Consider the following 17,374-nt stretch of genomic DNA (forward strand, 5'->3'; position numbering starts at 1 on the left):
TTATGTCGTAGGATTAATTTCAAGATTAAATTCGACAAACATATATATATATATATAATTTTATATATAATTCAATATTAATGGAAGGACGATCTGGAACATACAATAAAACTACTATTCAAAGTTTGAAAAAGATATATGACATTATTCTATCCTAATTTATATTATTTTTACTAAAATTATATTTATTTATATCTTAAAAATTATAATCTATTTTTTTATTTTTTTTAAATATTTTTAGATATTTTTTTTAATATTTTGGACATATCAACAATATGCCTTGATGCATCGTCGGCACACCTCGATATAAACCGTACCAAGCCTTTTATCGAGCAAGGATCGATACATCCATATGGATCAAAATTGTAATCCTGTGTTCTTATGAGGTGGTGTTTCTACTAATGTTTGGCATTTTAAGGATCAAATTAAGGTAGGACATGCAATCTTCTCTTTCGATCCAGCATAAGAACCAAAATTTGTTGATGAGTCATGCAGATATGAACAGGAAATAGAATAGAAATGCAGATCTAACAGCTCTCATGAGAGGGCAGAAGAGAGAAATGTGAGACATCAATATCCATCTCTCTCTCTCTCTCTCTCTCTCTCTCTCTCTCTCTCTCTCTCTCTAAAAAACTAAATCTCCAATTTTTTCTCGGATTAAATAAAGATTTAAAACAATCAAATAAGGTCTTAGATTTTGAATTAATTTGTCATCAATATATGATAGAACAGCACTACATCCTATCCGAAATTAAATCAATCAATGATTTACGGTTTCGAATTAAACCAGAGTTGAATTCCGATTCCAAATCAAAACTGAATGCAACAAAATATTAAATGGTATAACTAATCACATGATTCACAATAGTTTAGCAAATACTTTGTGCATTGCATGTTTTTCTAATATATTTTAGAAGCTAAAGAAATACTTAAAGCCACACTATGCTGGAACAGGAAGGACGAAACATGATTAACATTAACCAGCTAGAATTGAATCACCCGAATAAATCCCAGAGTTAATAAATTCTAACCATTAACATTCTGTACAACATGATACAATATTCAACTGCGGTAAGCAAGCATGCATCCAAGATTCAACCAAGCATGCTATTGAGAATTCAAAACACAAAGAACAAGGTTGAGATTTTTCTGTCAATGCAAAATGTATTCACTTACAAAGAACACAGCTTTCCCCATCGACCCTCTGCAACAACTAGGATCACTCAATGTCAGAAAAATAGGGTGAGACATCATTTAAATTCAACCTATAAAATACTGAAAGTTTATTTAGTGCCTCTAATCTGCATCCATCTCCTCCAGTGCAGCTTTCGCGGCTGTCTTGGCTTCCTCCAATAGATCATCTGGAACCTGTGATTGGAAAAAAATTGCATAGTTTGAGAATAGCAAAGATTTGCCATGTCTTTTTTCTTTTTCTTTTTTCTTTGACCCCATCAAATCAAAGGGAGATAGCAAAAAACAAGAGGTTTATGTGGCAATTCTCACGTGATAGGCGTGATGTGAAAAAAAATAAAGCAAAGGGAAGAACAGGCATGAGAACTCAAAGAAACTCCTACCAAGGGTTCCTTTTTTGGCTTTTGAGAACTGCAAACAAGATTTTATCAGACTAGATGTGTTGACCAAGATTGAATTGTTCAGAAGACATTATAAATTAGAATTGTACAAACATATCCCTTCTTAAGAAGTAACTGTAAACAGAGATTTTATGGAATTATTCATGGTAACTTTGTGGAATTATGGTGTCAAATAAAGGCAAAAAATTCAAAATTTATGACAGCACACAAGTGATAGCAACTGGCTAGTAAACCCAAACCAGCAGATGGCAACAACATTTAAACAAGCTAAAAAATGAAAAATGGATCTGTGAAATGAGAACTAATTTAGTTAAAGAAATCATTACATTGAGACATCACTTGGACCAAGTTTGCTGTTAATGTCATCATTTGCCTCTTTTAGACAGCACAGATAAATAACAGCGAAAGATCCACGTAGACCAAGTTAACATATAGAAGGACCACTTATGCAGCCAAGCAGGCTAGACATCTTATATCTCAAGAATAGGAGACATCAGAATAACACCTGACAATCTGATTCCGATCCATCCACACATCAGAGAAGAAGATTATGAAATTATCTCAAAATTTGCATTTCTAAGGAAATAATAAAGCAGGAACAGTATTACCTTTAAATTTAGGAAAGTTTGTGGTGAAACTAATGATATTAAAAGATAGCCACCACAAAGCAGCAATTGAATCACAAAGATCATAATGTATTATCTATCATGTAGACCAGTCGAAAGTAAACAACAATCACCTTCTGATGTTGGCGGTTAGATTCATCACAGATCCAGCTCATTTCTAACTCAAATGCTTTATCTTTTGCCTCGTCATGCACTCCATAAATTCTGCATGTAGGAACAACGAAAAGAAAGTGCAAATGTCAAGTTGTAAAGTTCCAAAAAACTATACATAGATGCATATATTGAACTTCAAAGCCCTCATTTAAAACATTAAGCTGCAAGATTTAATAATCATAAAACTTCTTCTCAAATCCTAAAGTATCAAAAGAATCAGATTCAAAAACCACAGAACAAGAAAAACTGGAAAAGAAACAAGCAAAGAATAAATATGCTTTGCATGGATCGCATTACCGATCTGTACCGGTATACCGACCAGTCATGTACCGAGCTGTACCAAACATACCGACACACGATACACTGGGTGTACCGATGTATCACCCATACTGAGAGATATGTGTCGGTACGTTAAACCTTGATGTTTTGTCAAATGCTATCAGTGAATGTCGATATTGTTTTATTCTGATTCACTTATAATTTAATCTCATCAGCCAGATTAATGACCACAGGAAAGCACACATTTTGCATTACAAAACCATCTGAAGTGTCATCCCTAACTAATGACTCACACTAGGACCCTTCTTTCAGCCTCCAAAATTGTGGGTTCGATGCACTATATGGCCCAGGATTTTAATAGCACACTAAAACACTCACGCATGTACAACAACCCTGTGTTAGGATTTGGCCAAGGCATGAAAACTTGTACTTTCCTTTGTTTCCCTAGAGGAGTTTTCTCAGTGCACTCCAAAAAGACTTGACAGCATGGGCATGAATACAATTATAACATTTGAATACAATGAAATACTACTATATACAAACTAATGATACATAATGCTGCACTAAGCAGAGCAAACAATATACATCGTACAAGTAATTCCAAATAATGGAGCAGATGACCTAGTGAGAAAATGCAAACTTGTAAAAGATAATTTTGTGTGACTAATGAGATGAGAGAAGGCAACACATACTGTATAATGGTCTTCATGACATCAATTAGTTGGAGATGCACCCAATATAGCCTAGTGTTGCAAATTTTAACTACCAATAAATTGTTATCACGGCTAATTCTCTACTATGGGTGAAAATATTTGCAACATGAGTAAATATGACACTTCATTAGTTAACAATTATAAAAGAAAGCAGAACGAATCATCAAACTTCTTACATCTTGGCAACTTCAATGATTCCCTCCTTACAGGTCATCTCAGACAGCTTCAGCTTCTCTATCTCCCTGTGGAACAATAATTAGAAATATTAGGTTCAAAATATAGAAAGACAAAAGACCAGTGAAGAAAAGTTGAGTTCGCACATTAATTATAAGAAAGTTTATTTTGTGTCAGTTGATGAAGATTTGTCACATGAGTTGCAAGTAAAATAAATAAATAAATCATATATGTATAATCATTCAACTTACGTCTTGGCAGCTTGTCTTCCCTTCCCAATTGCAGCACCAAAATACCTCTAGATGGTTCACATTAAACAAGCATAAATTCCAGATACTTGAAGAAATTTGAAAAAAGTAAAACAGCGCTAAGATAACAGCCAAGCTTACTATTTGTACTGCTCAAACACAGGGAAGGCATTCATATGCATTCTCAGAAATAGACAACTACAAACATCCAACCAATTCATCCACAATCAACATTAACTTCACCAAAGCTTCCATTACTCTACTTATACTTAGTCATGTACAGTATTTAGACGAGCTGCTAGAAAACAAATTCCTATTCTATTTTAAGTACAGGTGCTTGTATAAGAATTTGAGAACTCACATATGATACTCCAGATGGCTCAATCATGTAAAGCTGAGGTCCATCTCTGTCATAACCACCAAGAATAATCCCACTGCCAAAAGGCCTGCAACAAGAAATCATTCTCCTCAATCAAAGTTGAAACAATAAACGGAAATAAACAATGACAACTTACAAATAATCCTCAGAAATAAGTACCAATATGTGCAAGATTCTGCAATCTTACCTGAGCCACCAATAGAGTGTACAAAGATGAACATAACTGGCAACACGATCTGCAAGTTCCTTGACAGGTATAGGTTCACCATATACTCTTCACATGATACAATAATACAATAGCATGTCACACTAGGTCATTTAGGAAAAAAGTGAGGCAAGTAAAAAAGCTATCTGCTTCAATATCTCAAGATTACTGACCTCTCATAACTGGTTGCTTCGGACTTTGCTCGTGCAACGATTTGTCTGCCATCAGCAGCTAAGCCTGCCACAGCCTGTGTTTACATGAGTCAGCCTTTGAACTAAGAATTGAACTGTCACAAACGAATACCACCATTGAAAGTTTGAAAGAATCGGTTACATTCTGTTAGTACGTAAGGAATCCCATAGTGTCACAAATAAATAAATAGATAAATATGTATGTATATGTGTGTGTGTGTGTGTATATATATATATATATATGTATGTATAGGCATTTTACATGTATGTATGCATGCATATATATATCAAAAGAATGTATAGGCATTTTACCAATCGTGTAGTTCAATTTTAAAAGCTCTATAGTCTGCTTAAACATGATCACATGGTGATATTCAAATGACATTTTCCCACTGATTTCCTCATAAAAAGAGCTCATGTTCGAGATAGATAAATAGTCATTAACATAAATGGGTGACATTAGACATTCATAAAAGTATGATCATTTCCCTAAATTATGTGCAGGTGCTTGATAATGACATCAACAAAGTGTGTTGCCGCCAAGTTATGCATCATAACATTTTCTACTCTCAATAAGCAGATGATGTTTGCATAACCTTCTTATAGGAGTCTTAGTTTCTAACCTCTTCCTTGCCCCAAATGATGATTAATCTAATGTGTAAAGTCCAGTCTAACCCAAATGGTACTGGAGTAAATTACATCAATTCAAGTTAATAAGAGAAAATAAATACCATGGTTGGAACCTATTCTTCTTTTACTCATGGAATTGCACGAACCATAAAATTCAAACAAAACAGTTCCATCTAAATTCCACAGTTTGACACCAATATGATTGATCAGATCGTACCAAGTTAATGTAATTACTGCGACCTCCATAAGCCCACAATTGAAGAAGGAATTCTAATCCACAGAGCCAGAATAGAATGAGAAATCCACCTCAAATGACATAATTTATCGATCTGTGCAAGCTTACCATGCCAGAATGGCGGTGAACAGCATGTATTCTCCGGTTAGATCCCGCCAACATCATCTTCGACGAGATCAGCTTCTCCACACCCTAATTTCCACCGACCAGAAAGCTTCAACCACCGACACATAAACAAGAAAAGAGGAGAATCCCAGTTCACAGAACCCATACCATCACGATCCCGTCCTTGCATTTGATCCCAATGACGGTCCTGTAATGTCCAACAAACGGGGCAAAAACAACAATCCAAAGTTTAGGTCAAACAGACACCGAAAACAATACAACAAAAGCACAAAACCGGCAGCATCGGGAACAAAGATCCCGAGAGAGGTAGAAGGCGGGGCGTGGGATCAAAACGGACCCGCTGTTGTCGACAGCCTTGGCGGCGTACTCGATCTGGAAGACCCTCCCATCGGGGGAAAAGGTGGTGACGGAGAGATCGTAGCCGGTGCCGATGCTGCTCATCGTGCTTCGCTCCTCCTACGATCGTTACGTCCTCGAATCGGATGGAATCAACACAGCGAGCGAGCGAGCGAGAAGCACAGAAGAGGGGGGTTCAGTAATACCATATACCAAAGTTGGGGACGAAGGGTTTCTTGCGCCTCAAGTTGGAGAAAGGCCAAGGATGTTAGCGGATCCAAATTGAACCGAACCCGACCCGAAGTTTCCAAAATGTCGATCCGTTGATATCACTGAATCATATATGGATCCGAATCTGGATCTGCATGGATCCGATGCCCAATCCGAAATGGCAGTGCTGGATTCTTACTTTTCATCCATGAGCATATCAAACTCGGATCCGGATCCTACATGGATCCAATATGAAAATACATTTATCTGCTTGTGTGACCAATAATTAGATATATTTTAATTCACAATTAGTGTTTGTCTCATAGTTAATTATTAGGTGATTTTCTCTTTTTTTTTTAGATTTTCTTATAAGGTACACCTAGTTTTTCACTTGCTGTGAACGTCGCTCACTATCCCCTCAATTGCTTCTCCGCTTACTACCTCTATCGTTGATGCTCATATGATGACCCATTGTTATTGTTGTCAATGTCATTCACTGTTGACTCTACTATATCACATCCTTAGTTAGAATTGCCTAAGACATACGATACCCAAGCGATACTCGCCAACAAAGGTAACCTTAACCTTGTGTAGTCCATAAAGAATCTGCACATCAAAGAAAAGTTTAAGAATATGAAGCAAGTAATTTATCATCATCATATACAAAAATGAAAAAATAATTGGGATCACAAATAACATAAAACAACCAATCTTTGTTAGGCACGAAAGGGTCTCGAAAACAAGCTGAATGAGTGCATATAAAGGGGACTCCAAAGGTAGATGCAAACCTAATGTTCACCTAGCACTTTTGTTAAATAGAAAGCAAGCACACTAAAGATGTTATATCACCTCTTAAATATATATCAAAAGCCTCTTCCATCTCGGTGTCATTCAAGGGTTTCTAAGGTACTAAGACGATTGAAGTTTCTCACTCTTAGGTCGTTAGCCAAAAATCAGCCCATGTCACATGACAACGATGCTGCTTTGGGCCACTTTGCATGGCATCACGAAATATTTTTGAGTATTATATAATAAAAACACAAAACAAAAACACTAATAATAAATAAAAATGAGACTAATAATAGTGATTTCTACCCCTAACATGTTGTATATAAGAAAACACCAAAAACATACAAAAATAGTAAATAAAAACTAAAAATCATCATGAACAAGTGTTGAACACCTTGTTGCATTGCTCCATGATATTCTCTCCTACTTATTTCTTTAATACTCTCGTTGAATTTAAAAATTGATCATCCTTAGTCGCAACTTATTTTTGAGCTTATGTTGAGTTATTAACTTTGATCCATCCAATTTGTTGTAACTCGTTGCTAAGCGCTTAGTTGGGAAAGTTTGTTGAGTTGGAACACTTGTTGCTTATCGACAAGAGAATAGCCTTTATACTTGCGTTCAAGCCCCTTGGAGGTGTCACCCTGCAAAAGCTTAAATGTTGTTAGTTGGAGCTTCGCTAATGATATATTGTAGAACTTGAAGAGTATGTGGCTTTACTTAAAATAGAATTTGCTAATACCATATTCCATTTGAAGGAACTTTCAATTATTGTAGAGCTTCATTGTATAGGTGAGGAAAATTCGATTACTTAAAATGGATTCACCCAAATTCCTTGGGTTGTGTCCCTTGTTTTAAGCTACTTACTCAACTTCGCCCACTCTTTACTATCGCACTTCTTGAGTATTGTAAGTGTTGCTTGATCCTAAGGTTGGTTTCATCCTTGTAGAGCACTTATACAATAACTTTGGCCAGCTTTTGGAATTGTCCATGCCTTATTTATAGTTGGAATTGTGCTCTCTCTCTCTTAGAGCATAAGTTTGGTCAAGACTCATCACGGTAGTATCATGCCTCATCTTCCTAATATTTATGGCTTTTAGTCTAACTCTTTCTCGACTAAGTTCTTAGGTAGTCGAGACCTCCATAGACTCAAAGTCATTATAATGTATTGCCTTGATTAATTAACTACTTCTACTTATGAAGAATTTCACTCTTGATCTTCCGCCAATCAGATGTTGTAGCATCTCTACCAACTTTGATTCTTTGGTTGTTCACTTGGCATTGATGTTCACTCACCCAGTTTTGCCTCTCAAAAGCACTAGGATACTTATAAGTAAAAATAAGCTTTGGAATAGTTCGTCGTCCAGCAACTTGTTTGAGAGGTTCTATAGATTCTCCCACTTCGAAAATGATGCCCAATGTAGATGATTAATTAGATTTTTAACTCTTGAGTTAAAATTATCATTCCACCTTGCACTTTCATAGAAAGGGCTTTGGCAAGTTATTAGCATATCAGTATATTCTTCAAGTGCATCTATCTTGATGGATCCTCGTCCTGCATTAAGGCCTTCTGACTCCAACTATATGGTTGTGGGATAAGTCTAAGTCTTCATACCTCAATTTTTTCATCACTTATATAACTAAGAGTATATGTATGTCCTTCAACGCTCTTTTCAAAAGTGTCATTATGTATGGAGAGTCACTGTTTATCAAAAGTTGGTGCTCATGCTCCAATCTCCAAACTTGATGTCAACTCCCTTTGCCAATCTTGAAATAGGTTTTGCCTTCGAATTGATTATTTTCATGCGACTTGGGCCATATGCTAACTTCAATTCAAATCGCTTTGCCTCTCAATTTGCTATGAAATTATGTATAGCTCCTATGTCCACCAATGCACGAGTCACCTTCCCATTCAGTTTAATGTCTAAGAACATCAGCAATTTGTCATGTGCCTTTCACCTCTTTCGTCATTACTTTATATTACTCCCCCACTTAATTTTGGTAGTGCATTCAACAATTACATCACCCCCATGCAAGATCATTGTGGTGATCATCTATCATTGCTTGACTCTAACAAACTCGACCTTAAAGAGTATCTTCTTTGGCCTTTACTCAAGCTTCTATCGAACTTCACCTTATAATGTGTTCAACAAACACACAACTCCTATGTGAGGTCTCGACGATGAATCATTACTACTCGAACACTACCTACTAGTACCAGAAGATTTTTACTTTACTTTTCCATCATATAAAAGGCATTTGCCGGACTTTGGGATGTTCCCTCTTGGTCCATGTCTTATCGAAGCGCCTTTGTTCTTTGAGTCAGAAAGCGAATCGATTTTTGTTAAATATGAAAAGATCTTGAAAACAAGCTGAATAAGTACACACAAGGGAACTCTGAAGGTAGATGTAGGCTCAATGTTCAACTAGCACTTTTATTGAACAGAAAGCGAGCACACTAAATATGATCACCCCTCAAATATATACCTAAAGCCTCATCTACCCTTGTGTCACCTAAGGGGTTCAAAGGTGTTGAAATGATTGATGTTTCGAAATGCTAGGTTGTTAGCTATAAATCAGTTTGTGGCATATGAGAATGTTACTATTTTAGACCATTTTCCCCCTTATGTCACACAATCATAAACATTTACAAGTGTTATATGATAAAAACACAAAACAAAGATACTGACAACAAATAAAAATAAGGTTGATAGTTTTTTTTTTTTTTGCCTCGAATATGTTGTATACAAGAAAACACAAAATAAAAAATAATAGAAAACAAGAATAAAAAACTATCATGCACAAGACATCGAACACCTTATTTGCATTATTCCATGATAGCTCTCCATCAACGTTACTCACCATCGTTAACATTACTCATTATAACCGCCAATATCTGATATTGATACTATCTAACCCTATTCATCATCCCCTCGTTGCCATCCTTGCGGAGAAAGAAGAAAAGGAAAAAGAGAAGGAAGAGTGAGAAAAAGAGGAGAGGAAGGAGTTTAAAATTGTTAATAATTTTTAAAATAAAAATGTAAATAATAAAGAGAAAATTGTAAATAGTAATCTCAATAAGAAAACTAAAAACTAAGGGCACGTTATGAAAAATATGGATCTTTTCTAGCAAATCATATTTAATTATTATAATTTTAACAATTTACTATTCATCATCCTCTTTTTACTATTGATAAATCCTAAAAAATAATAAAATATTATAATCCTATTATTACTTATTTTATCTTTTTTTCTTCTCGATAACATGTCACTCCTTATCGATGTCGCCATCGCCAACCTTGCTCATTATGAATATCACTAATTATCAATGTCGATGTTAATGTTGCTCGTCGTCGATGCCTCTCGATGCTGAAGTTGCTTGTCATTGACATCACTCGATGTTGTCGACCCCACCCCCTTCTTCCTTGAAACTATCCTCCAAGGAGGAAGAAGAATAAGAGGGGGAAAAAAATAGCAACAAACAAGGAGGAGGAGGGGAACGAGGACAAAAAAAAAAAGAGAAGAGGAGGACGAGGAGAAGAGAATATTTACATATATTTATAAAAGGGATGGTCTAAAAATATTAAAAAATTTTAAAAGGGAGATGCAAATAGTAAAGAGAGGATTGTAAATAGTAATCTTCATGAAAAAAAAATTAAAAACTTGAGGCACCTTTTGGGAAAAGTCCAAAGAGAGCTTTTTTTTCTTCTAGAAAATCGTTTTTAATTATTATAATTTTAGAAATTTATTGTTCATAGTCTCTTTTTATGATTAATAACCCCTTAAAAATAATAAAATATTTTTTTTTATTTCTTCACCATAATCCCATACTCCATACCAATGTCAACACCGACATTACCCCATTCTCCCTTCGATGTTATCATCGATCATCATCGGATGCTCGTTACCGATGCCAATACTCTTCGATGCACTCTATCAATACCATTATCAATTGTTACCCCCTCCTATCCTCCAAGAAAAAAAAGAAAGAGAAGCACGAGAAGGAAAAAAAATGATATTTAAGTCTACTCCATTTACGATGGGATAATTTAAAATTAAAAAAAATAATATAGTAAATATTAAAGAGGGGATTGTAATTAGTAATTTTCTAATTTTAATTTTTCATGTTCCCATCCTACGATGTTTTTTTTTTATTTTTTATTTTTTAAACAATCGTTAATAATATTATCTTTTGTTACTTCATCCGACGGCTCGTTATTGGGCGGTGCACCTTCTCAGCCGTAGGATCTCCAAGATCGGACCGTTGCGAGTTCGAAAAAATTTGACCGTTGGAAGTTGGGACTTTCTTTTCAACTCGTCTCTGTTCTTTTAACCCTGCACCAAATATACCGAAGCCTAAAGGAAGAGCGATCGAGAGGGGAGAACGAGCTCGAGGTCATTTCTTCTTCTTCTTCTTCTCTCTTGAGGGCTGGAATCCATGATCGGAAGGGAGGAAGACATGGCTTCCAGGAGGCAGACCGTGGTCTCTGAGCAGCAGAGAGGTACCTACGGGCTTAGCCACGATGACTGCTTCTGTCTCCTAGGACACCCTGTTATTGATTTGTGTTTTGGGGCTTTTCTTTTCAGTTTTCCTTCTTGTTTAGGTCTTATGGTCTGTCTTCGATCAACTCTGTTCTGCTTCTGCTCTTCTAATGATGTTGGTATCTCGTAAATAGTTTGTTTCGGTGGTTTTGCTTCTCGGTACTGAATCGGCTCTGCCGTGGGTTTTAATCTCTATTAATTACATTAGGTCTTAAGATGCCATCATTTAATTCCCGTTTCATATGTTTTCCTTATTTTTTATGCCTCGCAAATCTTTTTTTGCTAATTTCTGGTTGTTTTCATGAGATAAAAAACTTCTAATTTGCCTTGAATAATTTCTTCAAGCTCTCTGTTCGAAAAAAGCTTTTCCTTTCCTTTTTCGTAAATTTTCTTGATTTTAAGACTACCTTTTTCTTGATCTAGAAGCATTTTTTCTAAACAAGTTCATTGCTGCCACACAAATCTTTTTGCTGATTTCTGGTGGTTTTCATGAGATAAAAGCTTCCCAATTGCCTTCGTGAATCATTTCTTGATGTTCTCTGTTCGAAAAAATCATATCCTTTTCTTTTTCGTAAATTTTCTTGATCTGGAAGCACACTGACGAGCACCATGTTGCCACCACAAATCGTTTTGCTGATTTCTTGTTGTCATCCTCCGACAAAAGCTTCCCTTTTGCTTTCGTGAATCATTTCTTGAAGTTCTCTGTTCAAAAGATCTTTTCTCTTTTTTCTTTTCCCTGAATTTTCTCGATCTGAAGAATTCTGAGGAGTTCTTTGTTCTTATCTTCTTGATTGTGTGCATATGGAACCAAGAATTTGACCTAAATATTTCTTCAATTTATTGTTAGGTGGAGCTGTGCCTGTGGGGAAGCAGAAGAATGTCAATGCGGCGGATGCAAAGAGCCGCCGAGCGCTGGGAGACATTGGCAATCTGGTCAACATCCGAGTTGCTGAAGGGTAAGAGCAGCAATGCTTTATCTTCCTCCTCCAACCCACGATTCATTCTTTTGATAACATACTACAATGCATTCATCTCATCAGGAAGCCGGAGCCCCATATAAACCGTCCCATCACTAGGTAGTCTCAATCAACACGATCCATTCTTCGTGAACGTGTTTGCAGTTCTTTCTTCCCCATTTATTGCAAGAATCGTCTTTTATCGATCATTTTATTGCAGAAGTTTTGGTGCTCAACTTCTTGCGAATGCACAAGCCCCTGCTGCTAATAAGGTATGATGATCCCTTTTGACCCCTGTTTTCTTAGATCTTCTCTTACAACATAATCTAAATGATTGCAATCGCAGAAACCTGTAGCTATTCCGGCTAATGCAGCAGTTGGTAGAGTTGGCACAAAACCAGTTACCAAGGCCACTGCTGACACTGAGGTAGCGAATGAAGAATTAATGCAAACATCTGCGAGCAGTGGTTCCTTCACCAAATCCTCGAGAAAGAAAGTTACCACACTTTCATCTGTGCTCACAGCTAGAAGCAAGGTACTTGACGAACATGCGCTTGCTGTGGTTTGCAGGTGAGCTGTAACATTGAATACTTGTTGTCTTCTGTTCTGTAAGGTTGCTTGTGGACTCACTGATAAGCCGAAGGAGGTAGTTGATGACATTGATGAAGCCGATAAGGAGGATGAATTGGCCGTCGTGGATTATGTCGAGGATATCTACAAATTCTACAAATCTGCTGAGGTAGTTCGAATGTTGTCTCTCTGTTTCCTTGAATCTTTATCTGTAGTAATGGTGTTTCTTTCCATCGTGGATGCAGCACTACAGCAGGCCTCACGGCTACATGGACTCCCAGGTGGAGATCAACGCGAAGATGAGAGCTATTCTTGCCGACTGGTTGATTGAAGTGCACCACAAATTCGAGCTGATGCCTGAGACACTCTACCTGACGTTCCATATAATCGATCGGTACCTCTCCATGGAGACGGTCTTGAGGAGGGAGTTGCAGCTTGTCGGGGTCTCCGCCATGCTCATAGCGAGCAAGTACGAGGAGATATGGGCACCGGAGGCGAGTAAATTAGATTGTGTCAATTGCTGTCGAGGCATTGTCGGCTGAACTCGGAATCTGGTTGCAGGTCAACGATTTCATTTGCATATCAGACAGGGCCTATACCAGAGAGCAGATTCTTGGAATGGAGAAAGGTATCCTGAACAAGCTCGAGTGGAACTTGACTGTGCCAACTGCATACGTCTTCCTCGTGAGATTTCTGAAGGCTGCATCATGCGACAAGGAGGTGAGACTTCATGATCTGGTCGACTGAAAACCTCAGGTCGTGTTCATGGCACGATTTCATGTGATCACAATGCAGGTGGAGCACCTGACGTTCTTCTTCTCCGAGTTGGCTCTGACGCAGTACTCGATGTTGAGGTACTGCCCATCCATGGTGGCTGCGTCCGCGGTCTATGCGGCCCGGTGCACTGTCAAGAGGACTCCTCTGTGGACCGAAAGGCTTGTGCGCCACACAGGCTTCTCCGAGCAAGAACTGCTGTACGTGACTGGTTAAGATTGCTCATTGACCAGTAGAGTTATGACCTGCGTAACTGAGCAAGATGATGATGCAGGGACTGCACAGGAATTCTGGTTGACTCCCATTCGTTGGCTCCTGAGAGCAAGCTCAAGATTGTGTACAAGAAGTATGCGCGTGAGCAACTTGGAGCGGTGGCGCTGCATCCACCGGCAACAACATTATTGGAGGAGTTGAAAGCTTCTTCTTCATGGAAGTGATCGGAGATTATAGCATTATCTCTCGTGTATGTTCATGCTCTTCGTGAAGTATTGCTTTCTGTGAATAGGCAAATGTCTGTGAGTGTGGTGTGGTTGAAGCTGTAGAACGCAAACTTGATGGTGTGTGTGTATATAGCATGAAAACTATGGTTATCATCTGAATGCGAAAGTAACCCAGTTCGATCGCAAGGTGTTTGTTGTTTTGGCTGTATGGGGAAGGGTAGACGGCAGTAGTAACACTGCACTCGCGCATACGTCGAGCATCGACGGCCATGAAGTCGGAGTGTGTCAGGAGAAGGAAGGCGGAAGGAGCAAACCAGCATAAGACACAGCGCAAAGCCACGGGCAGACAGTGCAGCTTTACCCACTCTGGTTGGCCCACACTGTAGCCGACAAACCACCACCACAGCTCCCCTACTCCATCATGGCATCTTTGTTCTCTCTTCTTTTCACCCCCCCCAAGCACAAGCACAGTCGATCATTGCTCTCCAGCGCGCATGCATGTCAGCTGTTCTCAACCCCCCGCCCCAAAAAGACAAACACTCGTGAGGAAGAAGCGATGGGTGCTCTCTTCTTTGGGGGCACACGAACAGGCGGCAGCGCAAGCTCATAAGCATTCCCTCAAATGATTGCGGGTTCTGACAGCGCTCCGGCACGCGCGAGCAGGCGCGCTGCAAGTGGCGAAACCCAGTGGTCCCTCCGCCCCCCTGGCTACATGGAGCGCAAAGCAGCAGCAGCACACGCGAGAGAGAGAGAGAGAGAGAGAGATGTAGGCCTTCATGAGGACGAGAGGTTAAAGCTGCATGCCTCTACTCATCTTTCCCACAGAAAACTAGAAAAGCTGCGACCATCTTTACTTGTTACGATGGTCAATCGAGCAGCAGCATCAGCAGCATCCCACCTCGGGTCCTGAGAAAGCAACAAAGCGAACGAAACACCGAGGTTTGTGGCTTGCTTTGCCTGCTTATTAGCATCGAAAAGACTCATGATGGATCAACAGCTGATGTACAGGATTGCTTAAGCTTCTGTCTTCAAGCTCACAACACTTGACAAGACCTGTTTAGCTTGTAATCCAAGCCTGTCAAAGTTTGGTTCAACGAGGAAACTGTATGTGTCTCAGAGATCTCAGGAGGCCCACTTGGAAGCTGCAGCTCCTGGTCAATTCTCATTGTTCCTCATAAAGTTGCCAACTAGGGCATGTTTGACATTGTTCATGGTTTCCTAGGAACACAAATAATAAAAATAATCTCCTTGTTTTACACCACTTCACAATTGTTTTCAGCAACAAAACTTTAAGAAGATGTTCAATAAGAGCAATTTTTACAAGTTTCAGAAGAAGAAACTTTCTGAAATCACAAAACTCGTCATGCCAAACACCAAATAAGAGCTTTAGATCAGAGTTCAGAAAGTGAGAAGCGACAACATTACATGCATGTTGTAAACCTAATGGTCATTTGCGCAAGTGTTATGGTAGAATAGGAGTACTAACATCAAGACTATGACCATTTCACACTGCTAGAGAAGTGCATAAACTATATACTATCTTCCATCTTCCATTCCCCATGGTTATACAATTAACGATTACTGCACGCTTCATCTCCACGCTGTTATTGTAGTAACAAGTTAAATTCATTTCTTCTTACAATATTGCATGCAACCCTAAGCATTCACACCAAGCCTTAAGCCACCACGAAGAAAGCGGAAGCTGCATACCAACCACAAGGAGAGACGGCTGGGGAACCCTTAGGACGGATTCCGGTCGACGAGCCGCCGCCTTTTGCAACGCTCGGCGGGGAGCGACCGGTCCACGAGAGCCTTGAGAGCGTCCCTCAGGAAGGCGCCGCCGGAGTCACCGTCGTCGTCGTCCTCGTCGTCGTCGTCGTCTGCGTCCTCGTACGCCTCTTCGTCCTTGGCGAGGATGAGGACGTTGCGCACCCTCCCGCCCAGCGTCGCGATCTCAGCCCGCAGAGTCTTGAGGTGGAGCGACCGCAGGGTCTCGATCAGCTCCGGCAGGAGATCCGACCTGTCCTCGCAGCACAAGGAAGCCTCGAACGTCGATCTCTGGCCGCTGATGGGGGCGGAGGACGGGAGCACAACGATCTCGTCGGTTTCGGTGGGGAAGAACTGCGTGTCGGCGATCTCTTCGGTTCGTTGCTTCAGATCTTTCATGCGCTCGACGACCTTCGCCAACAGTGATGCTTTATCTGTCTGCGGAGGACATGAGAGGAGTTGAAGCTTAAACGGAGGGGAAAGAAAAGCCTAACCCTAAAAGCAACCCTAGAAATCATATCTACTTTCTGGTATGACGCTTCTTCCCAACCCTAACCCTAGTCTCCCGATCAGCGACGGATTCGATCTAGCGCAGTGAAGAAGAAGAAGAAGAAGAAGAAGTTTCCCTAACCCTAATCCTGTCATTTCTTCTTGGGAAGAACAAACACTCCAACAATCACAAACCCTAACCTGATCTCTTCACCAAACTGACAAACCGAAGCAAAGCCAAACTCGAAGCAGGCAAGTAGTAGAACAACTTGAGAGCAGGACCTTCGGGTCACAGGCAAGAATAGATCGGAGACGGTCGAGGTGGGACTTGATCCTCTCCCTTCGTCGCCTCTCGGCCTCCCTGTGGTTCCTGGTCGCGGCCAGTGCTCGATCCATGGGCGTGGCGTCGATGGCGTCACCGCTCATCTCCATCTCCATCTCCATCTCCATGTGAGGGTAAAACGAGGACACAAAGTATGCAGGCAAACCGTTCGACATCGCCGCCTGATCTCTCCCTCCTCGGCTCGCCGACAGCGTTGGGTACATGTCCCGAGCTCTACAGATCAGAACTCATTCTCCTCATAGGCGAAATATATAAGTGGTCGGACTCCTGGATTCCACTTTGCCGTGTTTATCGCGCATCAAAGATTAAAGGAGCTGCCACGCGAGAGAGAGAGAGGAAAGGTTAGCTGTCTGCATCATTCTGTAGAAGCTCTTGGGAAAAGCAATGGTCCACTGACATGCATGGGTAGAGGTGGCATGCAGTAACTCTTGAGGTGTGTAGCAAATCTTTCCATGTTCTCAAGACAAGAGGAGAGAGAAACCGGGACTTGCACTAACTCCATTTTTGCTGCTGCACTTATCAGCTAATCCCTCTGCACACACCAGTGAATTGACTTCAGTATGGTTTTGGAGCTGACATGGGCCGATCATCTGCAGGTATACATGCA

The 17,374-nt window shown here is 39.7% G+C and overlaps 3 protein-coding genes across 4 annotated transcripts; 1 reads left to right on the forward strand and 2 right to left on the reverse strand.

The window, feature by feature from the left end:
* Positions 1-1,117: 1,117 nt before the first annotated feature.
* LOC135588155 (proteasome subunit alpha type-3-like) lies at positions 1,118-6,115 on the reverse strand. The gene is made up of 10 exons (XM_065080148.1): positions 5,889-6,115; positions 5,699-5,738; positions 5,534-5,617; positions 4,543-4,616; positions 4,352-4,438; positions 4,147-4,231; positions 3,789-3,835; positions 3,540-3,605; positions 2,332-2,422; positions 1,118-1,368 (listed from the first exon to the last, which is right to left on the reverse strand). Exons 1-10 carry the CDS (start codon positions 5,990-5,992, stop codon positions 1,297-1,299), a joined length of 750 nt encoding a protein of 249 aa, XP_064936220.1. The 5' UTR covers positions 5,993-6,115; the 3' UTR covers positions 1,118-1,296.
* Positions 6,116-11,250: 5,135 nt separating this feature from the next.
* LOC135588153 (G2/mitotic-specific cyclin S13-7-like) lies at positions 11,251-14,321 on the forward strand. Of its 2 annotated transcripts, XM_065080146.1 has the most exons (10): positions 11,251-11,388; positions 12,276-12,384; positions 12,469-12,504; positions 12,605-12,656; positions 12,731-12,919; positions 12,998-13,123; positions 13,200-13,448; positions 13,516-13,674; positions 13,750-13,928; positions 14,003-14,321. In XM_065080146.1, the coding sequence occupies exons 1-10, from the start codon at positions 11,325-11,327 to the stop codon at positions 14,163-14,165; spliced, it is 1,326 nt and encodes a 441-aa protein (XP_064936218.1). In that variant the 5' UTR covers positions 11,251-11,324; the 3' UTR covers positions 14,166-14,321. The 2 variants fall into 2 exon arrangements, with proteins under 2 accessions (XP_064936218.1, XP_064936219.1); XM_065080147.1 differs by lacking the exon at positions 12,469-12,504.
* Positions 14,322-15,594: 1,273 nt separating this feature from the next.
* LOC135589169 (transcription factor bHLH106-like) lies at positions 15,595-17,006 on the reverse strand. Its single transcript, XM_065081463.1, has 2 exons — positions 16,707-17,006; positions 15,595-16,373 (listed from the first exon to the last, which is right to left on the reverse strand). Exons 1-2 carry the CDS (start codon positions 16,968-16,970, stop codon positions 15,909-15,911), a joined length of 729 nt encoding a protein of 242 aa, XP_064937535.1. The 5' UTR covers positions 16,971-17,006; the 3' UTR covers positions 15,595-15,908.
* Between the last annotated feature and the right edge of the window lie 368 nt (positions 17,007-17,374).

This window comes from Musa acuminata, chromosome BXJ1-8, assembly GCF_036884655.1.
Source record: "Musa acuminata AAA Group cultivar baxijiao chromosome BXJ1-8, Cavendish_Baxijiao_AAA, whole genome shotgun sequence".
Lineage (NCBI taxonomy): Eukaryota > Viridiplantae > Streptophyta > Magnoliopsida > Zingiberales > Musaceae > Musa > Musa acuminata.